General features: G+C 40.8%; 1 protein-coding gene across 2 annotated transcripts in view; it reads left to right on the plus strand.

Annotated features, from left to right (window-relative positions):
- Positions 1-23,679, plus strand: part of CMIP (c-Maf inducing protein) — a 124,417-nt gene that overhangs the window by 91,823 nt on the left and 8,915 nt on the right. Inside the window, exons 9-15 of one of the 2 annotated variants that reach the window (XM_075281912.1) lie at positions 87-191; positions 1,177-1,530; positions 8,906-8,971; positions 14,970-14,996; positions 15,292-15,340; positions 18,845-18,970; positions 22,952-23,068. In XM_075281912.1, coding sequence (XP_075138013.1) covers positions 87-191; positions 1,177-1,530; positions 8,906-8,971; positions 14,970-14,996; positions 15,292-15,340; positions 18,845-18,970; positions 22,952-23,068 — 844 coding nt within the window. The remainder of the gene's footprint in view (positions 1-86; positions 192-1,176; positions 1,531-8,905; positions 8,972-14,969; positions 14,997-15,291; positions 15,341-18,844; positions 18,971-22,951; positions 23,069-23,679) is intronic. The other variant, XM_075281913.1, reaches the window with a different exon arrangement.

The following is a 23,679-nucleotide window of genomic DNA, read 5'->3' on the forward strand; positions in this document are numbered from 1 at the left end:
GCAAAAATCCAAAATGTTATCCTGTCTTCAGTTATACTTGGATCATCTTACACCATATACAATCCCTGCTTTTGTTTCTCCCCCAGCATGCATGGACCCACCGCCAACTGTCCACACCCTAGAGTCCTACCAAACCTGGTCGCCGTGTGCCTAGCAGCCATTTATTCTTGCTATGAAGAATTTATTAACAGGTCAGTAAATATATGGTTGTATGATGTGTCGACACAGACATGACCTATTGTAAAAGACTGGCTAGTGTAGGCCCAGGTTCTTAGACCTCCTGAGAATGGGACGGTTTTATCGTCTTCATCACTGGGCAAGTTGATTCGTCTTTCTTAGGGTTGGTGGGAGGGGGCCCTTATGGAAAGTCCATGGAAACTCTAATGAAAGTGGTGAATGAGTGAAAGTCTTTTACTGTTTCAATACTAGTAAGGCTAAGTTCGCACTGGCTTCTTTTAAGTCTCTTCTGATACTACAGACTGAAAACTAATCTAGTGATGTGCAGAACCTTGAAAGTAAATGAGGAAAGCGTCTTGTTTTACATTAGAATGAATGATGATGGATGCAGAGAGAATGTGCTCCATCTGCACCCAATTTTCTATTCGTTTTTGAGTCCTATAATGGATCAGTCCTTTGATGGATCAGAACAATAGACTTAAAAGAAGCCAATGTGAACTTAATATAAGTAGTATAAAACTTTTTACGGGATTATGGGCAAAATAACGGAATTCGTATTATTTTTGTGGTGGTTTACTATTACGGAAATATTATCAATTCATTTTTATACACCTTAAATTGTTGGCAGAACTTGCCCAAATAGTAATCTGATGCGTATAGCCAAGTTATCTATTGTAATACTAAAACATCCCTTTTATAAGATTATCGCATAGTCTAGATGACATTGGATGTCATTGCCAATATATGGTTAGGTCAGGTAGTGACCTCATGGCTTATAGCCAAAAGTAGCCATCATGACCTGGCTAAGTTCCACCCTTCCCCCACAGTATGGTTGTCGGTAACAGATACCAGTATGTAGCTGAGAAGAGGATTCTGAGTGAAAAGACAAAATGATGTGTTGGCTGTAAAGTTACTACTATAACTCACCATTATAGAAATTCGATAGAAAGGAACCTGAATAAATGAATTTTTTTTTTTTTTTTTTTTTTTTTTTTGAAGCCGGGACAATTCTCCAAGTCTAAAAGAAATCCGGAATGGCTGCCAGCAGCAATGTGATCGTAAACCCAATATTCCCTTACGGCTTCTGCATACCAACCCGGACCTTGTTTCACAAGAAGTGACATCCACAGAGTCTCGACACAAGGCGGTTATTGTCACATCAAATGAGATCCACGTGGAGGTAGAGCGCAACAACACGGTTAACCAGAAGCTAAAGGCCAACACTGGCAATGACAGTGAGCCCAACTTGATTGACTGTCTGCTCATCAGCCCAGCCTGTAGCACCATGAGTATAGAACTGAGCCCAAACGCTGAGCGAGTGCTGGGGTGCTATGTGGAAATCCTGAAAATGCTGTAAGTAGTCATCTGTATATTGATGCTATGGTTTATTGGGAGACCAGTCCACCGTTATAGTTCCCGTCCTGTTTACTACTCATTACATTGTATTGTGAGCTCAGATCTCCCTGTATACTGCGTTCGTTCAGTCTCTGTACAGAGCGTGCTCTGCTGATTTGCATTCTCCACCTCAGGCACTGTAAAAAAGCGAAACTTCTGGCCCATTTACACGTAATACTTATGATTGCTACAATAATTGCCTGTCGTAAATGCTTTTTCCATTGAACTGCTCTTTTAGTACCATCCGATTTATGTTCACAATATGTCTTATTATGTTTGATGGTTGCAATTATGTAAATGTCCACTGGAGATCATTAATTTACAAAGACCGAAACATTAGATGTATCCCACAATTCAGTGCAGAATATTCTATTATAAGCCGTCAGGGGTGTGTCTGACAACATTTTGACATAACAAGGAGCAGAATTCTGAATGCAGCTCTGGGCTATAGTACAAGCTGTCAATACAAAATTAGTAATGCGGTTAAAGAGTTACTCACATTTTTGTGTATTATCTAAACTAAACAAAAAGTTGAAGAAGGTTTTCCCGGCTTATCAGTTGATGACGTATTTTTAGGACCTATCCTGCAGCCTGTTCACAGGAAACCAAGCACAGCACCATACATTGTACAGCTGCTGTGCTTGTCATCACAGCTCAGCCCCATCCACTTCAATGGGACTGAGCCACAAACTGACCATGTGAACAATGAATGTGACATCACATGGCTTGTGAAGCGGATGCAGCACTCACTGAATGCTACTACTACTACTTCAAACAGCTGATCCATGGTGGTCCTGGGTGTTAGACCCCCTGATCTTCATTTGATAGGTCATCAATTGTTAAGCCCAGAAGTTACAGAATTCATAAGCTCAACCTGAAAAACCTAAAATCTGAAAAAACGTCTTACACGGATTTAATGCTGCCCCATTATTGATCTTTACCATGTGAGTAATCTAGCTAATATTGTGACTGTGTGAAGACATCAATTTGTTGGACTAAGTTTGGAAACTCACTTCTAGCTAGAGGAATAGGTCAGGACTTTGAGAGGATGCGGAGGGAGTGGTGCTGAGCACTCACACTCTCGGCACTGGTTAATCCAGTGTCACCAGTCATCTCTCACTATGGAGGAAGTATTGGTTTCATTACTGCGCTGACGTCTTTCCTACATTTTATAGGAATGACAACACCCGGCCATTAATCCACCTTATACGCCTACACTTTGACACAAATGAAAAAAAAAAAATAACATACAGGTTATATATAGAGATGGTAGATGCGGGGGTAAAGGGCGAAGTAAACAAACATTCCTATATCCCAGACCCTGGATCTAAATAGGAATATTTTATAGTAAGAGAACCTATTGTAAATGGACGGTGCGGAGAAGAAATAATGCATTACTCACCTTCCCCATCCAGGTTCCCACTTGTCTCTACTTCCGGCCCCGTCTCAACACATAGGAAATGCCTATCAATCGTCTACATAGGCATAAGCAGAGACCAGCAGGGACCCTGCAAGCCCTAAAAATATTATCCCTAATAGAAAAATTCTGTTTGGTTCTTTATTTATTCTAGTCTGCCCATTTCTAGGGTAACAAAACCTTCACCCATCAGCTACATAAGTAGGAGGGTTTGCCTAAAAGAGCTGGCATACTACTTCTGTGAATTGTAGCCATATCCGGTCACCCAGCTTTCCCAACAAATGTCTGAATAACATTTTAAACAACATGAAAAAGGACGGCTCAAGGGCTTAGATTTATGGTTGATTTCTTAATTTTGGGTGGTTCCCTTTTTTAGAATTCCGCTTTGTGTCTCATGTTTCTAGCTACAAATATTTTACTTATTTTAGGAAATCAGATTTTTTTTCTTTACATCACTGTTGGGAAAATGCTGCGTTTCAGTGTATTGCCAGGAAATCTGTGTCACAAAAAGAGGCCTAGCCGACCGTGACCCTGCGTGATAATGCAGGGCAATGGCTGAAAATTCAGACCTGCTTTGGTTGGCAGAAAGAGATTGTGAATCACCATCTCCCCGAAGCTTTAAGTCCTATCAGGTGTTATGTCTGGGAGCCTTCCAGTTATAGCCTCGAATAAACATGATATGTGATTTAGAAATAAAAGCAACGTATTACACGCCTCTCTCCTACAACAATGCGTATAGCGAAAGAAATGCTCCTCTGTTTAATCTCATCTTTATGGGGATATCTGTGTAGAAACAGCGCCACTCCTGTCAATGGTCTGTGTATGGTATTGCAGGTCAACCACATTCACTTGCATGGGATTTATCAGTGTCATTGTTTCTGGAATTTTCTTTCCGCTGCCCCTATATATAAATATACAATCACCGGCCACTTTATTAGGTACACCTGTCCAACTGCTCGTTAACACTTAATTTCTAATCAGCCAATCACATGGCGGCAACTCAGTGCATTTAGGAATGTAGACATGGTCAAGACAATCTCCTGCAGTTCAAACCGAGCATCAGTATGGGGAAGAAAGGTGATTTGAGTGCCTTTGAACGTGGCATGGTTGTTGGTGCCAGAAGGGCTGGTCTGAGTATTTCAGAAACTGCTGATCTGCTGGGATTTTCACGCACAACCATCTCTAGGGTTTACAGAGAATGGTCCGAAAAAGAAAAAACATCCAGTGAGCGGCAGTTCTGTGGGCGGAAATGCGTTGTTGATGCCAGAGGTCAGAGGAGAATGGCCAGACTGGTTCGAGCTGATAGAAAGGCAACAGTGACTCAAATAGCCACCCGTTACAACCAAGGTAGCCAGAAGAGCATCTCTGAACGCACAGTATGTCGAACTTTGAGGCAGATGGGCTACAGCAGCAGAAGACCACACCGGGTGCCACTCCTTTCAGCTAAGAACAGGAAACTGAGGCTACAATTTGCACAAGCTCATCGAAATTGGACAATTGAAGATTGGAAAAACGTTGCCTGGTCTGATGAGTCTCGATTTCTGCTGCGACATTCGGATGGTAGGGTCAGAATTTGGCGTCAACAACATGAAAGCATGGATCCATCCTGCCTTGTATCGACGGTTCAGGCTGGTGGTGGTGGTGTCATGGTGTGGGGAATATTTTCTTGGCACTCTTTGGGCCCCTTGGTACCAATTGAGCATCGTTGCAACGCCAAAGCCTACCTGAGTATTGTTGCTGACCATGTCCATCCCTTTATGACCACAATGTACCCAACATCTGATGGCTACTTTCAGCAGGATAATGCGCCATGTCATGAAGCTGGAATCATCTCAGACTGGTTTCTTGAACATGACAATGAGTTCACTGTACTCCAATGGCCTCCACAGTCACCAGATCTCAATCCAATAGAGCATCTTTGGGATGTGGTGGAACGGGAGATTCGCATCATGGATGTGCAGCCGACAAATCTGCGGCAACTGTGTGATGCCATCATGTCAATATGGACCAAAATCTCTGAGGAATGCTTCCAGCACCTTGTTGAATCTATGCCACGAAGAATTGAGGCAGTTCTGAAGGCAAAAGGGGGTCCAACCCGTTACTAGCATGGTGTACCTAATAAAGTGGCCGGTGAGTGTATATTGGACATTGTGATCGCTGCATCTTAGGGTCACATGCAGTTGAACAAGGACTGCGACTTGAGTTGGGCAGTTTAATTTGTGCAAGTTTTCCCTATGTGTCAGGCCTGACCACTGAGTCCTTAGAAATCAGGACAACAGGGAACCTGATAGTTCTTCTGAATGCTGCATGTGAATTGAGCCCTGCGCATACATGACTAGCATTCCTTTCCTTTATATAGGGCTGCTGAGTTGGCAATCTGTACAAGCCCCATAGTCAATAAATCGCTGGCTATGCACGTCTTTTACGTGGAGCATTGGGTCCTTGTTTTCTGTATTCTGGCACTTATACCCTATTCTGTGGACAAGGGATCGGTGTCACTTGTGGTACAGCCCCTTTAAGTCTGGCAGAGCAGGGACTTCTCTTTGCAATGGGAAATATACCCTAGTTGATGGTTACGAGTCCAATCTGCATATGTCCTGATGTGACCGCTCCTTTAATCCAGTTAGAGCTATGACATTATATCATTATAGCGGCAAAGATACTCAGAAGTCACATGGTAAAAATAGATAAAACAGACTTATTCTGCAAGGTTATTTCATTTCCTAAACTCCAAGAAGCCAGATCTGTAAAATGGAAAGAGGAACTTGACTTGAACTTTTGGGACTGAATATGTTAACTTAAAGGGGCACAACGCCTAAAGAAATCCTTGTACAAATATAGCTGCTGCTATTAGTCATAGAGATGTACGGTAATAGTTTCTGGAATTTCTTACAGCTGGAGATAGGGAAGATAAATAGTCATCATTGGAGGGACAGTTTTGTATTATTTCAGATACCGCAGAATTCTAATTGGTAAAATTTGGAGGGATAATCCCATTTTGAGAGCGGTGGCCCCCCTACCCCATCATAACCCTGCTTGGGAGTAAAGATGTGGCTGTGCAGCTCTCTCCATTCTAGTCTATGAAAGGTCTTTCAGACGTCTTCTGTGGATATGTCATAGATGTTTAAGCTAAGAATACCCCTTTAATTGTCTGTGAATTCTTATTAATGGCTGTGTTATTTTGTGGATATACCTGCGTAGCTAGTCAGCCAACAATAAGCAATCCACAGCTCATCTTTAGCTATTGTCTGGCTTGAGTGGCCTTACAGTGTTGGGATACATCTTGACTACCAGTGGATGTTCCTCTTCCCACATATGTACAGCGTGTGTGTGTATGTATATATATATATATATATATATATATATATATATATAATCAGTGTGCACATTTCCCTTTAATGATGTCGTTTCTGGGAAACCAGTTCTAGAAAAAAAGATGTTCTAAAAGGAAATTGCGCAAGTCTATGGGATTTTGGTTAGAACCTGTCACATCTTTCACCATCAGAGGAAGTAGGGTCAGGATTGTGGAGGGTCAGACTTTAATTCATGTAAAAATCACATGGACACAAGCACAGGGTGTTCTGCACAATCTCTGTGCATAGGAAACAATAATTAGGTTTTTACAAGGATCCCAACTATCTCTTGTCTTTCATATCACTGGTCTTTTCTTGCAAAGTTTGCTCAGTACCAGGGGCCACTTGCAGCTCACTGGCCTAACTATAGGGGTCGTAGTGGTCACTGGACCCAGAAGCCTCACAGGTTACCCTCAACAGATTTGGGCTAGTAAAAACCTCTCTGACCTGATTTTCTTTCCTAGGTAATTGTGCATCATAAATGTATTACCTCTGCCCTCTTGCTCAGCTTTTGTACCAGGACCTCTCCCTCGCCTCGAGTTACATATGTGTTATACCTTGTACATAACGTTATTACATGAAACTCTTTAGCATTTCCTATAGCAGAAAAGTGGGTGAGATTCTAACAATCTGCAGGGGAATCCACACACGCATGTCGGTTATGGGATTTTTTTAAAATGTAGATTGTGAGCCCCTTATAGGGATCACAATGTACATTTTTTTATTTTCCCTATCAGTATGTGTTTGTAGAATGGGAGTAAATCCACGCAAACACGGGGAGAACATACAAACTCCTTGCAGATTCAAACCCAGGACTCCAGCGCTGCAAGGCTGTAGTGCTAACCACTGAGCCACTGTGTTGTCCATGTGGCGGGTTATTCTATGAAGGCCATATCAAAACCACTTTGCCACTGTGGAAAGCTCACAACATATCCGTCCTGTATGGACATACATTAAAGCTTTTATCAATGCAATGGTATCTTTCCGAATCTCTCTGTTTATACATTTGGGAGAGGAGTCAGGTAGTAGGACATAAAAGTCAAAGGGTTGTGCTGATACTTTATTTGTCATTTTGTTTTGTTTTTTCACCCAATAAGTAAGTTAAATCATTCATAAATCTATATCAATAAATTAGACAATAGCTAAAATTTGCCAATAAAGTTTCAGAGACTTTGGTATTCTCTACTGTGTTGTGGCGGCCATATTAGCAAGTTGTAACCTCTGAATGAGCTTCTCTGTAAATTGGCACTGTGTAATAGATAGAATACGATGACAAAATGACAGGATACCTTCCGTGTCCGAAAAGTCATTTCAAAGGGGACAACCAATATGTTCGCCACAACAAAAGCAGAAAATTGCTTCTATAAGGTCTCATGTATGTTCCAATGGGTCTATGTGCCGCCATACGTACTCACAGGTAGACTCCATAAAGGTGAGAATACTACCAGAATACGGTATGTCATCATATATATATATATATATTATTTTTTCGCGGTGTTTTAGATATATTAATGACGTGGCTTTGCCACACGTGAACCTGGCCTAATTCTCTTGCATGGAATATGGCTACAGTAAATCTATTCTCGGAGGGAACAGCTGCTTTACATTCCCTAATGCCCATCGTAAACACAAATCTCATGTGTTGGGCACAGTAGTAGTGGAAAGTTCTTTGAGTTACAGTATCAGGCGATTTCTTTATCTCTGCAGTGGTCACCTGCTGTGGCAGTCATTTACAAGAATCTAAGGCACATTTACAGTATGTTGCACGCTCTGGTGTCATTATTCGAGGCTCTGCTTTCATTGAGTCCTTGTATAAACGTCTAAAAGTAAATATCCAGGAGAGTATTTCCCAGCACTTGCTGGTGTTGTCTTCCAAGAAGCACCAGAGCTACCTGGAACCCTGGTTGGAAAGCACTGTCCTAGAGATACATCAAAAGCTCCAAATCAGGGGGGTCTATCTACTGTGACCCATCTGATCTCCAGAACAAAGGGACTGCACCATTGGCCTCGGCAGAGATGAAGCTGGAACATTATAATGAATTATAGTCTATTACTCGCTTTCCTAAATAAAGCAGGGAGAGGTAATACGAGTCAAATGAGCATGATGCTCTAACAAGGTCCACTGTTTCTTCATTGTAGTGACTGGTGGGCGTCAATAGGAACACTAGACTTTATGGGAGATCCAAGAATCCATATCTTTCCAGTTCAGGACAGTTTGATAGAAACCTTTAACACGTACAATACAATACATTAACTATAACTACTTGGGGTTCCTGAGAAGGATAGTCACAAGCTGGGGTTAAGTTGCTCCTCAGCATGAGTGCCAACAATCGGTCTCTGGCACTTCACCATGCTAGTCATGCAACAAACTATAACACATGTCCATGTTACTTTCATGGATAAACCACAGTGGTGCAAAAAAAAAAATGGCTATTTCCAATTTAAAAAAATCTATTTGCCTCATCATCGCGATGTATTACACCATGTATTTTATGGCGTTTTCCCTGGTATTAACTTATTACATGGTAAAAGTATTGTCTACAAAATTATGTTTGTCTTGCAGGTCAGATTATGACGATTGGCGGCCAGCCCTGGCAAGTTTGCTGCAACCCATCCCATTTCCCAAGGAGTGAGTATTCAATCCTGTGACTGTCCATTATCTGTGTTATTAATAATACGGAAGGAAGGCAAACTGATATCTGTGTCAGGCTCTATATAGCGTTCTCTGACCTATCGTTTTATCCTAAAGACGCCCATACAAACTCCTGATCAGCTAAAAAACTAGCTTTCAAGTTTTAGATACACTTACAATGTAGTCTCACATTATATGCCAGAGCTAACTTAAAGGGGTTTAGACAATGTTAGTATTGTAGCCATTTTTGCGTGAATGAAGTGGAGCTATAGTACAGTGTGAGACTGAGCGTTGTGAACGTCTCATCGAGTCCCATTAAAGAGGACCATTCGCCATCTCCAGTTTTTTGCATTCTTTAATAACTCCCTTTTCCTTCCCTGATTCCGATGTAGTTAAAGCTTTTTCTCTACCCCTCACCATTCCTGAACAATCAGTGCAGTTTGGTGCCTGATATGCTAAATAGGTTCTCTATTATAAATTGGATGGTCTTAGAGGAAAGCAGACCCTTGCCCGCTCCTGCCTGAGACCGCCCACTGGACAGTAAGGAATCTACTTGGCATATCGGGTACCAAAACAAACTGCACTGTGATTGCTCAGGAATGGTGAGGGCTAGAGAAAAAATTCCAAATGCGCTGGAATCAGGGGAGCAGCACCTAGCAAAGAATGCAAAGAACTGGGTGCGGTGGAAAGTCCTTTTCAATGCTGTAAAAGATTTCCTCCTACTTCAATAGCCACTAGTTGTATTTATTAATGACCACAAAGTACTTATTAGCAACAAACTATTATCAGTGTAATATTTACATTGAATAGAATAACATGCCGTTGTACAATAAGCTGTCAGTATTATATAAAAAACTGTCTTATGCTAGACTCACACTAGCTTCACCTCTAGGGACCTGAGCAATGCAGAGGCGGACCTCTAAAACAGCAGTAACACACAGAGACCGACGGACCCCATTTACTAAAATATGACCCATCATTATAAAACTGAAACCAGCAGAGGAAGAAGTCTTCAGTGCAGGACTTACCGTATTTCTCAGCTGATTTTCAGCCTCTGCTGCAGATGTGAACATAGTCTTAGTATGCCTTACTAATGTCCATAAATATTTCAGTTTCCTAATACACTAGTAATAATAATGATACATTTTATCTATATAGCACCAGCATATTCCGCAGCACTTTACAATTTGTAGGGTTCAAGTGCAGACAAAATGAGACATTACAGAGTCAATTCACACAATTGGACTGAGGGTCCTGGTCACAAGAGCTTACAATCTATGACAAGTAGAAAAACCACTTCAAATACGATGATCTTATTCCTTGTGATCCAGTATACTCTCTCCCAGTAACTCCCAATGTCTCATGAGAGTATGGCATGTAGTTACAATCTGGCATTCTGTGACTCAGAATGGCATGTTGTGTCATAAAACATTCTGCGTCAATTGCCCGTATTTTATGTTTATTGAACATATAAAGTCAGATCATCCTAGTTTATCAGTTTACTGTATATGCATATTGTAATTAGTTCCTTGTTTACTGTTCATGAACTATAGGCAAATAAGGAACCATTTACGTTTATAAAGCGAGCCCCCTCTGAAGACGACATACAATTCTCTTAATGCAGAAGTAAAGGCAGGCGACAGGGGGAACAGTCCCTATAAAGCAGAAATGTTCTCTTTACGTTTTGGGATTGACAATTGCCTATTTGTTGAGAGTACCAGCTAAGTCTGTGTAGGACTAAGAGGATATAAGAAGATATAAACCTGCATTGGGTTGGTCAGGCTTACAGGATACCGTGAGGTCTCCTACAATTTAATTTTGTGACATATCAGTTTCTTTTGTAAAATGAAAAAAACTGTGATATAAATGGCTTGTGATTTTTTTTTTCTTTCCAAAATTATCTTTTTATTGAATCTTCTAAGCAAAGGTTGTTCACATATGTATTATATTAGGATTCTGATTGAAAAGTATCACAAAGTAGCCGGTAGTAGGTGAATGAGCATATAACAGCTAGAACATGGGAAATGTATTCTGCAAGGTTTCATACAAGAATCCGGTCAAGGTCTGTAATATGCAATGAAAAGGTGAAGGGTAGGAAATGATAAGCTGTCATGCTGGGGTTTAGATAGGTATTAGGGCTGCCTTCACACGGAGTAACGCTTCATTCATTCTGACACCTAAACACGTGTCAGAGTGAGCGCTGTAAAACAGAATTCCATTGACTTCAATGGGTGCCGTCTTACGCGCGCTACACATTGAAATCAATGGGTTAAAAAGCCTCCCATTGATTTCAATGTGTAGCGCGTGTAAGACGCCATCCATTGAAGTCAATGGGATTCTGTTGTACAGCGCTCACTCTGACACCTATTTACGTGTCAGAATGAATGAAGCGTTACTCCATGTGAAGGCAGCCTTAAAATGTGTTCTCTACAGGAGGAGCACTTACCCCCTAGGTATTGTACACTTCACTATCACAGTACTTAAGATGAAGCTATGCTTGCAGGCTGCTTTATAGATTCAGCTACTTTCCTATGCCAATAAGAGATTGGGATTGTGGGGGTTGATGACCAGTAGAGAGGTATGAGGGCCTTAGCAGTGGTACTCAACTATTTGGGGAACCCATTGGGGAATGGGCGCCATAGGTTCAGGAAGATAAGTGGGAGAGAGAATCTCAGGGAAGAGGGGACTATTTCCTTGCCTTTCCATGATATATATATATATATATATATATATATATATATATATATATATATATATATATATATATATATATATTGTACCCAGATGGTTAAGGCACCTCCAACAGAAGGGGAAAACGTCTCCGAGAACTTATGAGTGCTTACATGTTATTTTTAGATCACAGGTTACGTATTAATATTCTGTGCCATATAATGTCACAAAATGAAGTTTTATGAAATTTGTGATGATTCCTATCCTTCTAGCTTCATGAAATTCACATGGGTTTACATCCCGTTTTCATCTGTTGTCACCACACACCCTGTTATTCTCTGTTTGGTGGTGATTAGAGATGAGCGAGTATATTCGATGGAATACCTCCCCTGCATAGTTATAGGTGATCATGATCACAATGCCACCCACCATCCCTATAACAGCATATAAGAGGCTTAGAGGGTGATGATAGAATTCCTTCAGGTTATTAGTCTGTAATATAGCATATTGACCTCTATCCAGTGAAATAACAAAAAGGCCCATTTAATTTGTAGACTGTCCTTCACCGTTAGGACATGGTAGTGTTGCTATTCCTGATCCCATACTGAATGGTGCAGTTATCACGAGGACAAGTACAAGTATACGGACTTTCTTGTTTGTTCTTATAATAATCTGTTTATATCATAATCAAATAAAGATCAAATTAAGGAACAAGCAAGGGGTGGAATTTGAAGTTCCTGGGCCCTAATGTAGCATATGTAATAGGATTTCCTCTCCCAGCACTCACTATGTACTTCCTATAATAATGGTGTCCCATGAGGATTCTGGACTCAGTAGCAATTGCTGCCTCTGCACCCTCTATATCTACACCCCTGTGTATAGGGGTACATTATAGTCACACATTTGCACTAGTGCTTTAGAGAACTGGGAGGGTTACTCCACCATATAAGTCGACAGCAGTGCTATAAATAGCAAGGCAGTTGTAAGGAAGCCAACCCAGGAAGAATGACCGAATAATCTCATTATGGTAGGGGCAGCCCCCTGAAGTCTTGCTTCCGAAGACGCAAAGCATGTAGTCAGTTGAGCGGCACGTGTTCTTGTTTTGATGGAACTGATGCTGTAGATTTGCCTGTGAAACAACAATAATCCTCAAGGAGCGAACTAATGAGCGCTTCTGTTTGAGAAAAAACCTGCTCCATAGAGAAAAGCTATTAACAGCTGTAATTGTCCCATTTAGCAACCAACTATACCCCAGGGCCCAGGTTACCTTGCACATGGATTGGTTTCAGCAAAGTGACTGCAGGTATTAAAGTTGGAGGCAGCAAAAAAAACACATTGGCGTCATTTGGCCAAATTTGTCTTCAGCAATGCACCCGGGACTGCATTATTCCACTGTAAGTGATGCAATTTACTTTGCAATGTCACCTATAATTGCTTTGTCATTCTCATTAATGGAGATGTGACCGAGGTTTAATTAAGTCACTTGGGTTCTCTGACAAAACAAAAGTAGTCACAGAGTAAAGTTTCCAAGCGTGCGGTCAGAGGCTGGCATCACAGTGCCCGAAATAGAAACCTTACCTAAAAATGTTCCCACTATCGTGAAGGGTCGCACTCCTGTCACTTCCTATAACATGCTCACATTGGTAAAGTAAAGGTTGTGTCATACGGGGCCTGCAGGTAGACTTCTAATGTAATGTCTGGATTAGAAAGCCATATAAGAGATGCTCTCTGCTACATCTAGTTTTGCAGCATATGTCAGTAAATATGTGTACGGTTACACATTTACAGCTCTTGGGTTATTATCAGCTGTTATATCCCAGAAACCATGTGGCAGAGTATCTCAGGACTGTAGTTAGAGACATGAAGGCCCCAGCCGGACTCCTAACACCACCTGTTGTAAATGCACATTATTAATACAGCAAACAAACCGTCACCTAGGTATCCATACTTCAGGGCTGGGGAACTGCGGCCATCTTACTTCTATGATCAGCGGTTTATGTGCCCGGCGTGTTCATAGCTCAGTATGGGCCACCAGACTGGCACTATTTGTTGTTACATAGCACTTGTACCCAGTTAATATAAACTGGTCCTAATGTATGTGGTATGGTTGTGTGCCCCATTGGAAGAAGGAGCGATGTGGTTAGAATATATGAGTAGAGTACACTGCCATTTAAAAAAAAAAATGGGAATGAGTCTATTCACGTGTCTGCTTTTTGACAGACTATTTACTGGTCCAAAAAAACAAATGTTCGATCTTTGCCTGTTTTGATGGTCACACAACCCCCATTGTAATCAATGACGCAGATTTTAAGATGGTCTAAAAGAAAAGCTGTTCATAGCAGCCAACTTTTAACAAATTTGCACCAATGGGTCTGTTGTAATGGACATAACACACATCATTGGGTTGGATTTAAAAAAAAAAAAGTTTTTTTTTTTTTTTTTTTTTTTTTTTTTTTTTAACGCTCCGTTAACAATGGATGATACTCAAAACTGGACACGTACCAGATACCAAATTGGCAGCTTTTCATTGCAGACAAATGGACACTGTCATGTACATATAGCATTAAGCAACATCCATTATATTTCATGTCTGTTGTGCATCCATGAGGCAGTCTTCTTCATAGATCACTCACAGATTTGATCGATCCGTGAAAACGGATTTAAAAAAAAAGGACATGCGAATAGCTGCACTGAAAGCTATATATTACAGGACTGGCCATGTATGATGACTTATTGTTAATCAGAAATCCTCTTGCTTTCTTATGGCAAATCTCTCAATTCCATGGAATATACAGCTATGTAAATTCTCTAAATGAGTATATAAAGGTTACTTGACCTATACTAGGTTGACACTAGCGTCGAGCAAATCCGCCCAAGATTTTGTTTAAATTGGCGGAGATAATTGTCTTGCCAGCAGGACCCCATTATAGTCTATGGGGTCTGCAGATTTCCACAAGTAACCGCTTTTTCATGCGCACAAGCCTTAGAAGCAGGGTGTTCTGTGGCAGGTCGTGTTCACATTAGCATTAACAGAGCCCAGTATTTCCGTTATGTTTATTAGCTACAATAGTGCAGCCTGCAGCTCAGTTCTTGCCATGAAAAATATCAGAATCTCCAGCAGATTCCATTAAAGTCAAGCAAATCCACCAGTATCTGTCTAACAACTGGCATGGCCCTGCTCCGTTACATGTGGAAGCCATGATGCAAGTGGGCTGTATAAGGGCACTATATGAAAACATGTTAATAATAATTTTTATTAGCTAGCACCGCAGCACCTTACAAATGAACGGGTTCCAGGAGTAATATTTCTTTCTTTTTGTTACAGAGCTCTTGCCCATGAAACCTTTACAAAGTAAGTATGAATTCCTACAATGTCTAATGCCAAGCATACAGGGTATCAGTAACCATGGACTATATAATACCGTACTAATACTGCTAAATGCTGTAAACATGTTTCCGATCTATTCGGAATTGGATCCATCGACGACATCCCCTTTATATAGATTCCAGCCATTGTGTTCCATCAGTCAATGTAAACACGCTTTCCTCGCGGTCTTGTTAAATGACATGTTATTATGTATATCTAATGAAGGCAGAAGTTCCCAGCTGAGCCAAGTAACCTGTGTTTTCTTGTCCTGCCCATGTAGAGAGCTGAAATACGTCATTCAGAGATTTGCAGAGGACCCTAGGCAAGAGGTAAGATTTTCCCGCGGGGCCAATGATGGTGTGAAGAGCTGCTTTGCTTGTGTTATTACAGGGCAGCTGTGATAAAAATGAATGTTTTTGACTTCTATTTAGTTTTACTGTTATGGAAACAAGTTAATGGTGGCTATTAAAGATCTGGTATCACTAAGTCTTTATAATGTGTTGTGTTAATATATGTTCAGTCTGTACTGTGAAGTCTCTGCTACACAGAGAAATGCTGGTAGGCTAAAGTAAGGGAGGGAGCTCGGTGTTGCATTGTTATGTACAAAACACTTGTGGGGTCACTTATTGAGATCAATAGAGCAGAACAAGCGGGGCCTGCTCAGCATCATAAAGGGCCATTGGTTATTGTTTGGTCACACGTTTCACAGCCATACGTCTATAAATGGTGTGGGTGTGTGTGTGTGTATATATATATATATATATATATATATATATATATATATATATATATATATATATATATATATATATATATATATATATATAATCAATAGATATAGATAGATGGATAGATAGGAGATAGATCTATATAAAATTTATACACCGGCCTTGTCCACCACTTCTGTGGTCCCAAAGCAGATGACAGGGTGAAAATTAGCATCACACCAAAATATTATTTTACTGATGTGCAACAATACCAGACGAACCCTTTAACCGATTTCACTTGCCAGAGCAATTTTTAACATTTTTGACACACAAATAAAACCTGACCCTGGACAGGTGATAAGTAGGGGGTCCGTCCACTGGAGCCCCCATCAGTCGCAGAAAGAGAGTTCCACCAACAAGACTGTGGACTGTTTGTGTTAAATGAGGAGTAGATGAGAATTCACATTAAGACTTTATTCAAGTAAGCACACGGCTGGGAAAAACTCGTAAGGAGCTGCAGCACTGAGTAAGCATTGGAGCCCCAGAGGATTGGTGGGGGTAGCAGGACCCCTCATGATCAACAAGAGATGGCATAGTCTAGTGCCAAATGGTGGCAAGTCCACTTTAAAGCTGTAAAGGTAAAGATTTTGTGCGTTTGTGGTATTCCGTGCTTACTATTAGCATTTTAGCGTATATTTCACCATTCTTTAGCGTCTGCAGACACTTCTCTGACCTGTGATCGTTTTCTGAGAACATGCGAGACGATGTGCAATGTCAGTCTGAGGTTAAGTGATGACCTCATAGCATTACCAATGCTATTAAGAAATACTCCTCATTTCCTGTAAACTGGGTCAGATGTTTATACACAAAGAACATATTTATTCAGAGAAAGTCTGAATATTCTGCCATGTTCACCAGCGTGTGCGGGAACGTTTACAGCTTGTATACAGGGAACCTGGCGAGAAATGAGTAAATGTAGCAGAACGCATTGGGGATGATTTACTTATAATGTCTAAAATAGTTAGTACAACAATAGACTATACACAAGATTGATCACCATGTCTAATGCCGGATGATCAGTAGGTCGCATTATTAAGCTGTCTAGTCTGACTTTATACCTACTTTTTGTTGGTTTAGTTGGTAACAGGAAAATGCCCCAAAATTTTGGCACATACTTTTGCTGCTTAGGTCACATCAACTTCTCACTAAGCCCCTTTTTTCTATAGATTGCAACGGTGTTTAAAAGTGTCTGAAATTTTTGATAAATTGGGTACAAAGCAGGTTTCAGGATTCCTGTATTTTACTTGGTAAATTTCCACCTATTGCCTCAAAATCCTGACCAAAAAGACGGCTGCCATTGATTTCAATAGGAGCTGGTCAGCTTTTTTTTTCTGGGAGCCGTTTGTTCCGGCTCCCAGGAAAAGAACGGACATGCTCATTCTTCAGACCAATTCGCCTCGCGAATCCACCTGAAGACACTCTCTACTCCCTACTAGGCCCATTCATTGGGCCTAATCTGGAGCGGAGTGCACAGTTGGATATCGGTGCATTGCATCGGCATCCAGTCGTGGCTACCCTTTTTTTGGTCTGGAAACTGAGGCAGCCTGTAGGGAGGTTAAGGGGGCCAACTTAAATGGAGTCTATAACATCCTCCAAGCACACTGATATATTTACACCACATTACAGAGAACATTACAGTGATAAATAAAATACCTTTGCTATGTATATGACTTTATAGACTTAGAGAAAAGCTATGTTTTATGCAGGTGAGGTAGTTGGTGCACTTGGAGTGGGCTTCTAGCCACCTGGAGCAGTGCTCTTGCTGCTCACACCCCTACTACACCTTACAATGGGAGTTGATCCTCCCACTGCTATCACAGCACCCATCCTACCTAAGCAGCAGGAGCAATGTTCCCGAGCTGAAGCCCCGCCTCCAGTGCACCAACTGCCTCACTTGAATAAGACTTCAAAGCTGTTTTTTGTCCAAATCTACAAAAGTGACTTACATGCCAAAGCTGTGTTGTGTCTCACTGTAATGTGTTCTGTAATATGCTTGGGGTAGGAGGTAGACCCTCTTTAGATACAATGATCATGGCATTTAAGGGATTGACCCACCAGAAACTGGGTTATCTCCAGGAGCAGTATAATATAGCTGACTATTGGCAGGGGTGAAACAATGAACATTAGAGACGTATTAGTAAATACTTATATTCCCCATAAAATAGTGATCCTGGAGCATCCTACATTGTGCTGTTCCTCTGTTACCATTCTCCTACACAACTGACTGACTGTCAGATTAAAGTGTGTGTGTGTGTGTGGATAGATAGATAGATAGACACATTGTCAATATAGGAGAAGAGGCTCCATAAGTGTTCCCACTAGACCGTGTGGGTCTTGCTGTTCCAGGATCCCTTCAGCGCTCCTCGGATTTTTCCCTTCAGTATACCATCACATATAAGCCACAATGTTGCCTTTTTGAATTTTCTTGGCAGCCTGTGAATGCATTCAGTAAATGTTGCATTTTCTCTCCCTTTATTAACTGTATTATATTTTCCCGCAATGGAAATTTTATTTTTAACATTTGTTTTGGAAAAATAGTTCTGTCGTAGTTAGCTTGCTTTAATAAGCTTTAATTACATTTACAGAATAGTTCTCTTTGTCGATGACATGACTTGGTGGGACATCATTTTAATGACTATACTGGGAACCCTTCTATATATGTAATGGGAACTTTCATGTATGGAGCGGCGTTCTGTTCAGAAGCTTTACATTTTAGTCAGTGTTGTTCTTTTTTAAACTTTAATGGTGGGTGTAGTGTTGAGCGAGTAGTATTCGATCGAATACCTCGCTGGCATAGGAATGCGTGTAATCGGCTGAACACCAATGGGTTAAATGCATTGAATATTCGAAGTGTTTAACCCCTTGGTGTTCGGCAGATTACATGCATTCCTATGCCAGCGAGGTATTCGATTGAATACTACTCGCTAAACACTAGGTGGGTGTAATATGGATAGCTCTTTATGGATGTATTACACATGTATTAACTATAAGATGCTTATTATAAATATCTTATTTGCCTAAGTTTATATCTTATGCCTGAAAAATCTGACTTTCTTTCTCCCGCAGGTCCATTCATGTCTCTTAAGCGTCAGAGCTGGGAAAGACGGCTGGTTCCAGCTGTACAGCCCCGGAGGGGTTGCCTGTGATGACGATGGTGAACTTTTTGCCAGTATGGTACGTGTCTGCAATAATGTGAGTTTGATTTTTATGGATTTGAGGAGTTGATGGGGGTCATTGATTGTTCATGAAAGTACATGGATGTCTTCATTGGTGGCTTTCTTCTATTCTGTTGTAATAACTAAGATATGCTATTGTGTCTTTTCATCATCCCTTTATATTACTAGAATATTGGGGTACCTAAATTTCCCCTTCTGGTGCCCTGCTTTGAACCTTGGTTCATTTCTAGCCTCTGTCACTACATAGGTATCTACAACTAGTATCTACCAGGTATTATTATTATTATTATTTATTTATTCCATGGTGCTTTACATTTGGGGGTTACATACAATACACAGAATATACAGGTAGATACAATGCTAACAATGACCGACTGGCACAGTGGGGTAGAGGGCCATGCCCGCGAGGGCTTACAATCTATGAGGGAGGAGGGATAGAGACAGAAGGAGAGGGGGAGACTGTACAGATGGCGGTGCGGTGATAGTGTTATTGGAGGTTGTAGGCCTTCCTGAATAGGTGAGTCTTCAGGGCCTTCTTGAAGCCTGTGATTGTGGGGATCAGTCTTATGTGTCTTGGTAAGGAGTTCCAGAGTATGGGGGATGCACAGGAGAAATCTTGGAGCCAGTTGTGTGAGGAGTGGATGAGAGAAGAGCGGAGCAGGAGGTCATTGGAGGATCTGAGGTTACGTGTGGGCAGGTAGCGGGAGATTAGGTCAGAGATATATGGAGGGGACAGGTTGTGGATCGCTTTGAATGTTAACGTCAGTAACTTGAACTCAATTCACTGGGCTATAGGTAGCTAGTGGAGGGACTGGCAGGTATCTCTATAGAATTATTTATTTAGTCCCTTTAGTAACAAATAGATAAGCACCTTGGTACTGATAGAAGTCCATCCAGTTCCATGATTAATTCTGCTTCTAATTCTCTAGTCTTTGAATTTTACAAAGCTGCATACCGTGGTGTAAGTCCATAATAAGTGTGCCCCAATGTGTTGTCTCGGTATTGCTGGTATATGCTGGGTTCTCCAAAATGAAGGAACATTTTTGTAGACACTTTCCACTCTGACTAATAGATATGAATTCTGAATGGGGAATCCCTCTTAATGCACATTTCCCATATGAGATATTTAACAATGAGCTTTATAACCCAGACAATCTTGTTAGAGATATTCCCATCCTGGGTCGGCTTGGCTATTTTCAGAACTCCCACAGAAGTCTATGGAGAAAAACTGTGAATGAGCAGCCTCCTCTCCATGGGGTTCCAGAGGTCAGGGGAATCCTACTCTAAAAATAGGTGTGGATCCCAAATATGATATATGAAAATGGGATTTTGATCCAGACAAACTTGTTAAAAAGGTATTCTCATCTTCAGACTATTTGGCTATTAATGTAACTCCCATAGACCTGAAGGTAGAGAACTGTGCCTGCTCAGCCACCTCTCCATTTGTAATGGCACGAGTGAACCCAATCTTGAGATAGGTGCAAGTCCCAGGGTTATCCAGTACAAAAAAAGTTACATTTCTACTAAAAAAAAAAAAAAAAAAAAATTAAAAAGGGTACCAGCGTCTTCTATTGCCTGGCTATTTTTGGGTAGGTATTCCCACTATTAACCGGTTAAAATCTGGTCTTTGTTTACAAGTGACCGCTGTAACCACGTAGTAGCCACAGAGGTTGCATGTCGTACTTCTGGTATTTTGGTTCCCATGGCTGAGCAGTGATGACAGTAGAATGGCACGTGGTTGATGTCTGACTGTAGTTATCACCAGGGCATAGCTATAGGGGGTGCATTGGATATTCTCTTTACCATGTATAGACTTCTTAACACTTCCAGACTTTTGAAAAATTTGTCCATAGAGAAATGTTTGTCTTTTTTGCTATAGTACCCTCTGCCAAAACAACAGATGTGCCCCTGTGCATAAACGCGCAACCCTGGATTTGCAAGGAATGTTGATAGATATTTGCCTTCAGAATTTATGGCTTGTTACTGTATACCATGTATATTAGCTCGCCGGACTACAACCTGAAACACAACACCCACCGGCGTTTACATCTGAAAAAAGAATTTCTATCCTGTGGGTGATACCCGTGTAAATCCCAGTCACAGCTGGTTATGCTGACTAACATAAATATTCCCTTTGTACACTATATGGGGTGTGCGATTCCAAAAAGGAATTTCAATAAATACTCCCAGAAAATTTAATAAACCCCTTGTCGTTAAAAAACAAAATATTTCCTAAAAAGGTTTTTTATATACATACACAAGGTTGACTTAGAACAAGAAGACATTGACATGTAGCATCATAGATAACTATAAGGTCCCACACACAGATGAAATTCTTCTGGTTGTGCAAATGACCGTTTAGGATTAGCAGATAATTTGACGATGAAAGTCAGGTGTTTTCAATCAATGGGATGACAATCAGGGGCGAATGGGTGACCTGTGTTATTTAAAGACCTGAGATCTAGCAAAGTCTGATCTTCACAACACAAAGATCTCTGAGGACCTCAGAAGAAGAGTGGTTGATGCACGCTAGACTTCTTCTGTCAAATAAAAAACCCCAAACAAAGCTTCAGTCTTGTTTTTAGCATTGAAGTGAATGGGGAAAGCTGTAGATGTAGGGTGCTTTATCTGTATTCGTCATTATGTCGGCTTTTCGGTCCGATATTTTGATCCTATGAGTGATGGCAATGTGAACATATCCTTATTCTTTTTACTTGGTTGTGAAGTGAGGGGAACTGACCCATCCTTCTGTCTATATTCTGTTCCAAAGAATTTTTTAAAGAATATTAAAAAAAAAAAAAAGCTTTCAAACAGCTACATGGACAGAAGGTTTTGGCTCCTGGAAACTATGCTTTGTTTTTAAAGGGGTTAAAATTCTGATAGGAAGAAATAGAATATGGCTTTAACTGCTTAACTTGTCCAGGCTGCTCTGTAGACCTCAGCCTTCCATAACACTGAGTGTATTCAATGTATGTCATCCATAGAGACCAGCAGAATGTAAATAATCCTTCAGCTGCTTTCTGTGAGCTCAGCTTTGATTAGTGGATATTAGGACACGAGTGATCCATGTGATCTAGTACTTGTATGAAAGTACAGAACCACTTCAATATTCAGCTGATCGGGGATGAAACGCGAGGCCAAGGCTGGGCTCACACGCGCGGACTGCTCAATGATCCTGCCAGGGGTCAATTAGAGGTGCTAATTATTAAAGCTTACAAGTATGATGGCCGGAGCCCTGAGATATCATTTCTGTGAAGTTGAGAAACAGGAAGTTAGGAGTGCAAGTTTATGTTCCTCCTTATGTACGTGATGTCATTGCATTCTGCACATACCATCCTGAATGTGCTCGGTTTCTAATGATGTCATTTATTTTGCAAATGATTACACAAAGAGCCTTTATACAGATGTGAGAAATATAGACAGAGGCGGATGTGACGGCAGTGTGTTTTCCCCCAGCCTTATAGCGTTAATAGTTGGTTATTACATGTAATACATGTTGTTGTTTACCATGTAAGGAATCAATGTCCCAGTTGGGTTTTTTTCTTTATGCAGGACTAATATGTCCAACCCTTATTAAAATTGCATAAATCAAAAGTGCAGGTGAAAATAACGAACTTTGTAATCTATTTTATCATCGAAAAACGGGGGGGGGGGGGTTCTCAGAAAACTGTATTACGATTAATGAACAATTATTAGGACACGCCCCTCTTTATATGCCACGCCCCCTACAGATAGGTTCTTCCCATCCCAGCACTATACATACAGTTAGTGACATATTCTTCAGCCTATGGCAGTGTGAGACAGGATGACATGTATACAAAATGATTGAAATGATCAATGTGAACAAGTGCACATCTACTAGTTGAGCTAACCAGGTTTAGTTATATTGCGATTAATCTCCCAGCCCTATTGTGTATATGTGTATATATGTACAATATTAGAATTATTTCCATTTATTACATGTGCACATATCATGAACATTGTTTCTTATTCACAGGTTCACATTTTAATGGGCTCATGCTACAAGACCAAGAAATTCCTTCTGTCGCTGGCAGAAAACAAGCTGGGGCCATGTATGTTACTTGCCTTGCGAGGAAACCAGACCATGGTGGAGGTAGGAAAACCCGTGACTGTGTATCTGAGCACACATTGTGTTAATGATTTGCAGCAAACAGAGCACAGATGGCCACATTTGTTGTGTATCTGGCAAAATTTCCTGTATCCCCCATTATATCTCGGCTTTGTACTGTAGAATAGGAAGGTGGATGACAGATAAAGGACACAGAAGAAGGGTGGATGTGATTATAAAGAGTGGACTCAGGAAGCAAGCACATGCAGAATGGTGACGTGAACTAGGCGTTCTACTTCACTACATACACACAGCGAGACACTGTCATTTATGGGATCCCTCATCTCCCGGCAGATGATCTGAAGACGTAATGTGCACAGCTCCTACAAGGGCAAACTATATGAAGAGCTGATATCACACATGTAGTAAATGTAGCTGGACATATGTGAGATAAAACAGTGGCCATAAAGGGTCAGTTACCCTATAAAACATATATAAGACTATGTTTACACATTAAACAGATTTTTTTTACAGAAAAAAAGAGTAGCACCATCTGTCCTCTATGCTCCTTTTATGATTTATTCCTGCACAAGAAACCTTGAATGTGAAAGCCGCCTCAAAACAATGGAATTACCTCTCTGAGAGTCTCTTCTTGT

This window comes from Leptodactylus fuscus, chromosome 7 (assembly GCF_031893055.1).
Source record: "Leptodactylus fuscus isolate aLepFus1 chromosome 7, aLepFus1.hap2, whole genome shotgun sequence".
NCBI classification, from domain to species: Eukaryota; Metazoa; Chordata; class Amphibia; order Anura; family Leptodactylidae; genus Leptodactylus; species Leptodactylus fuscus.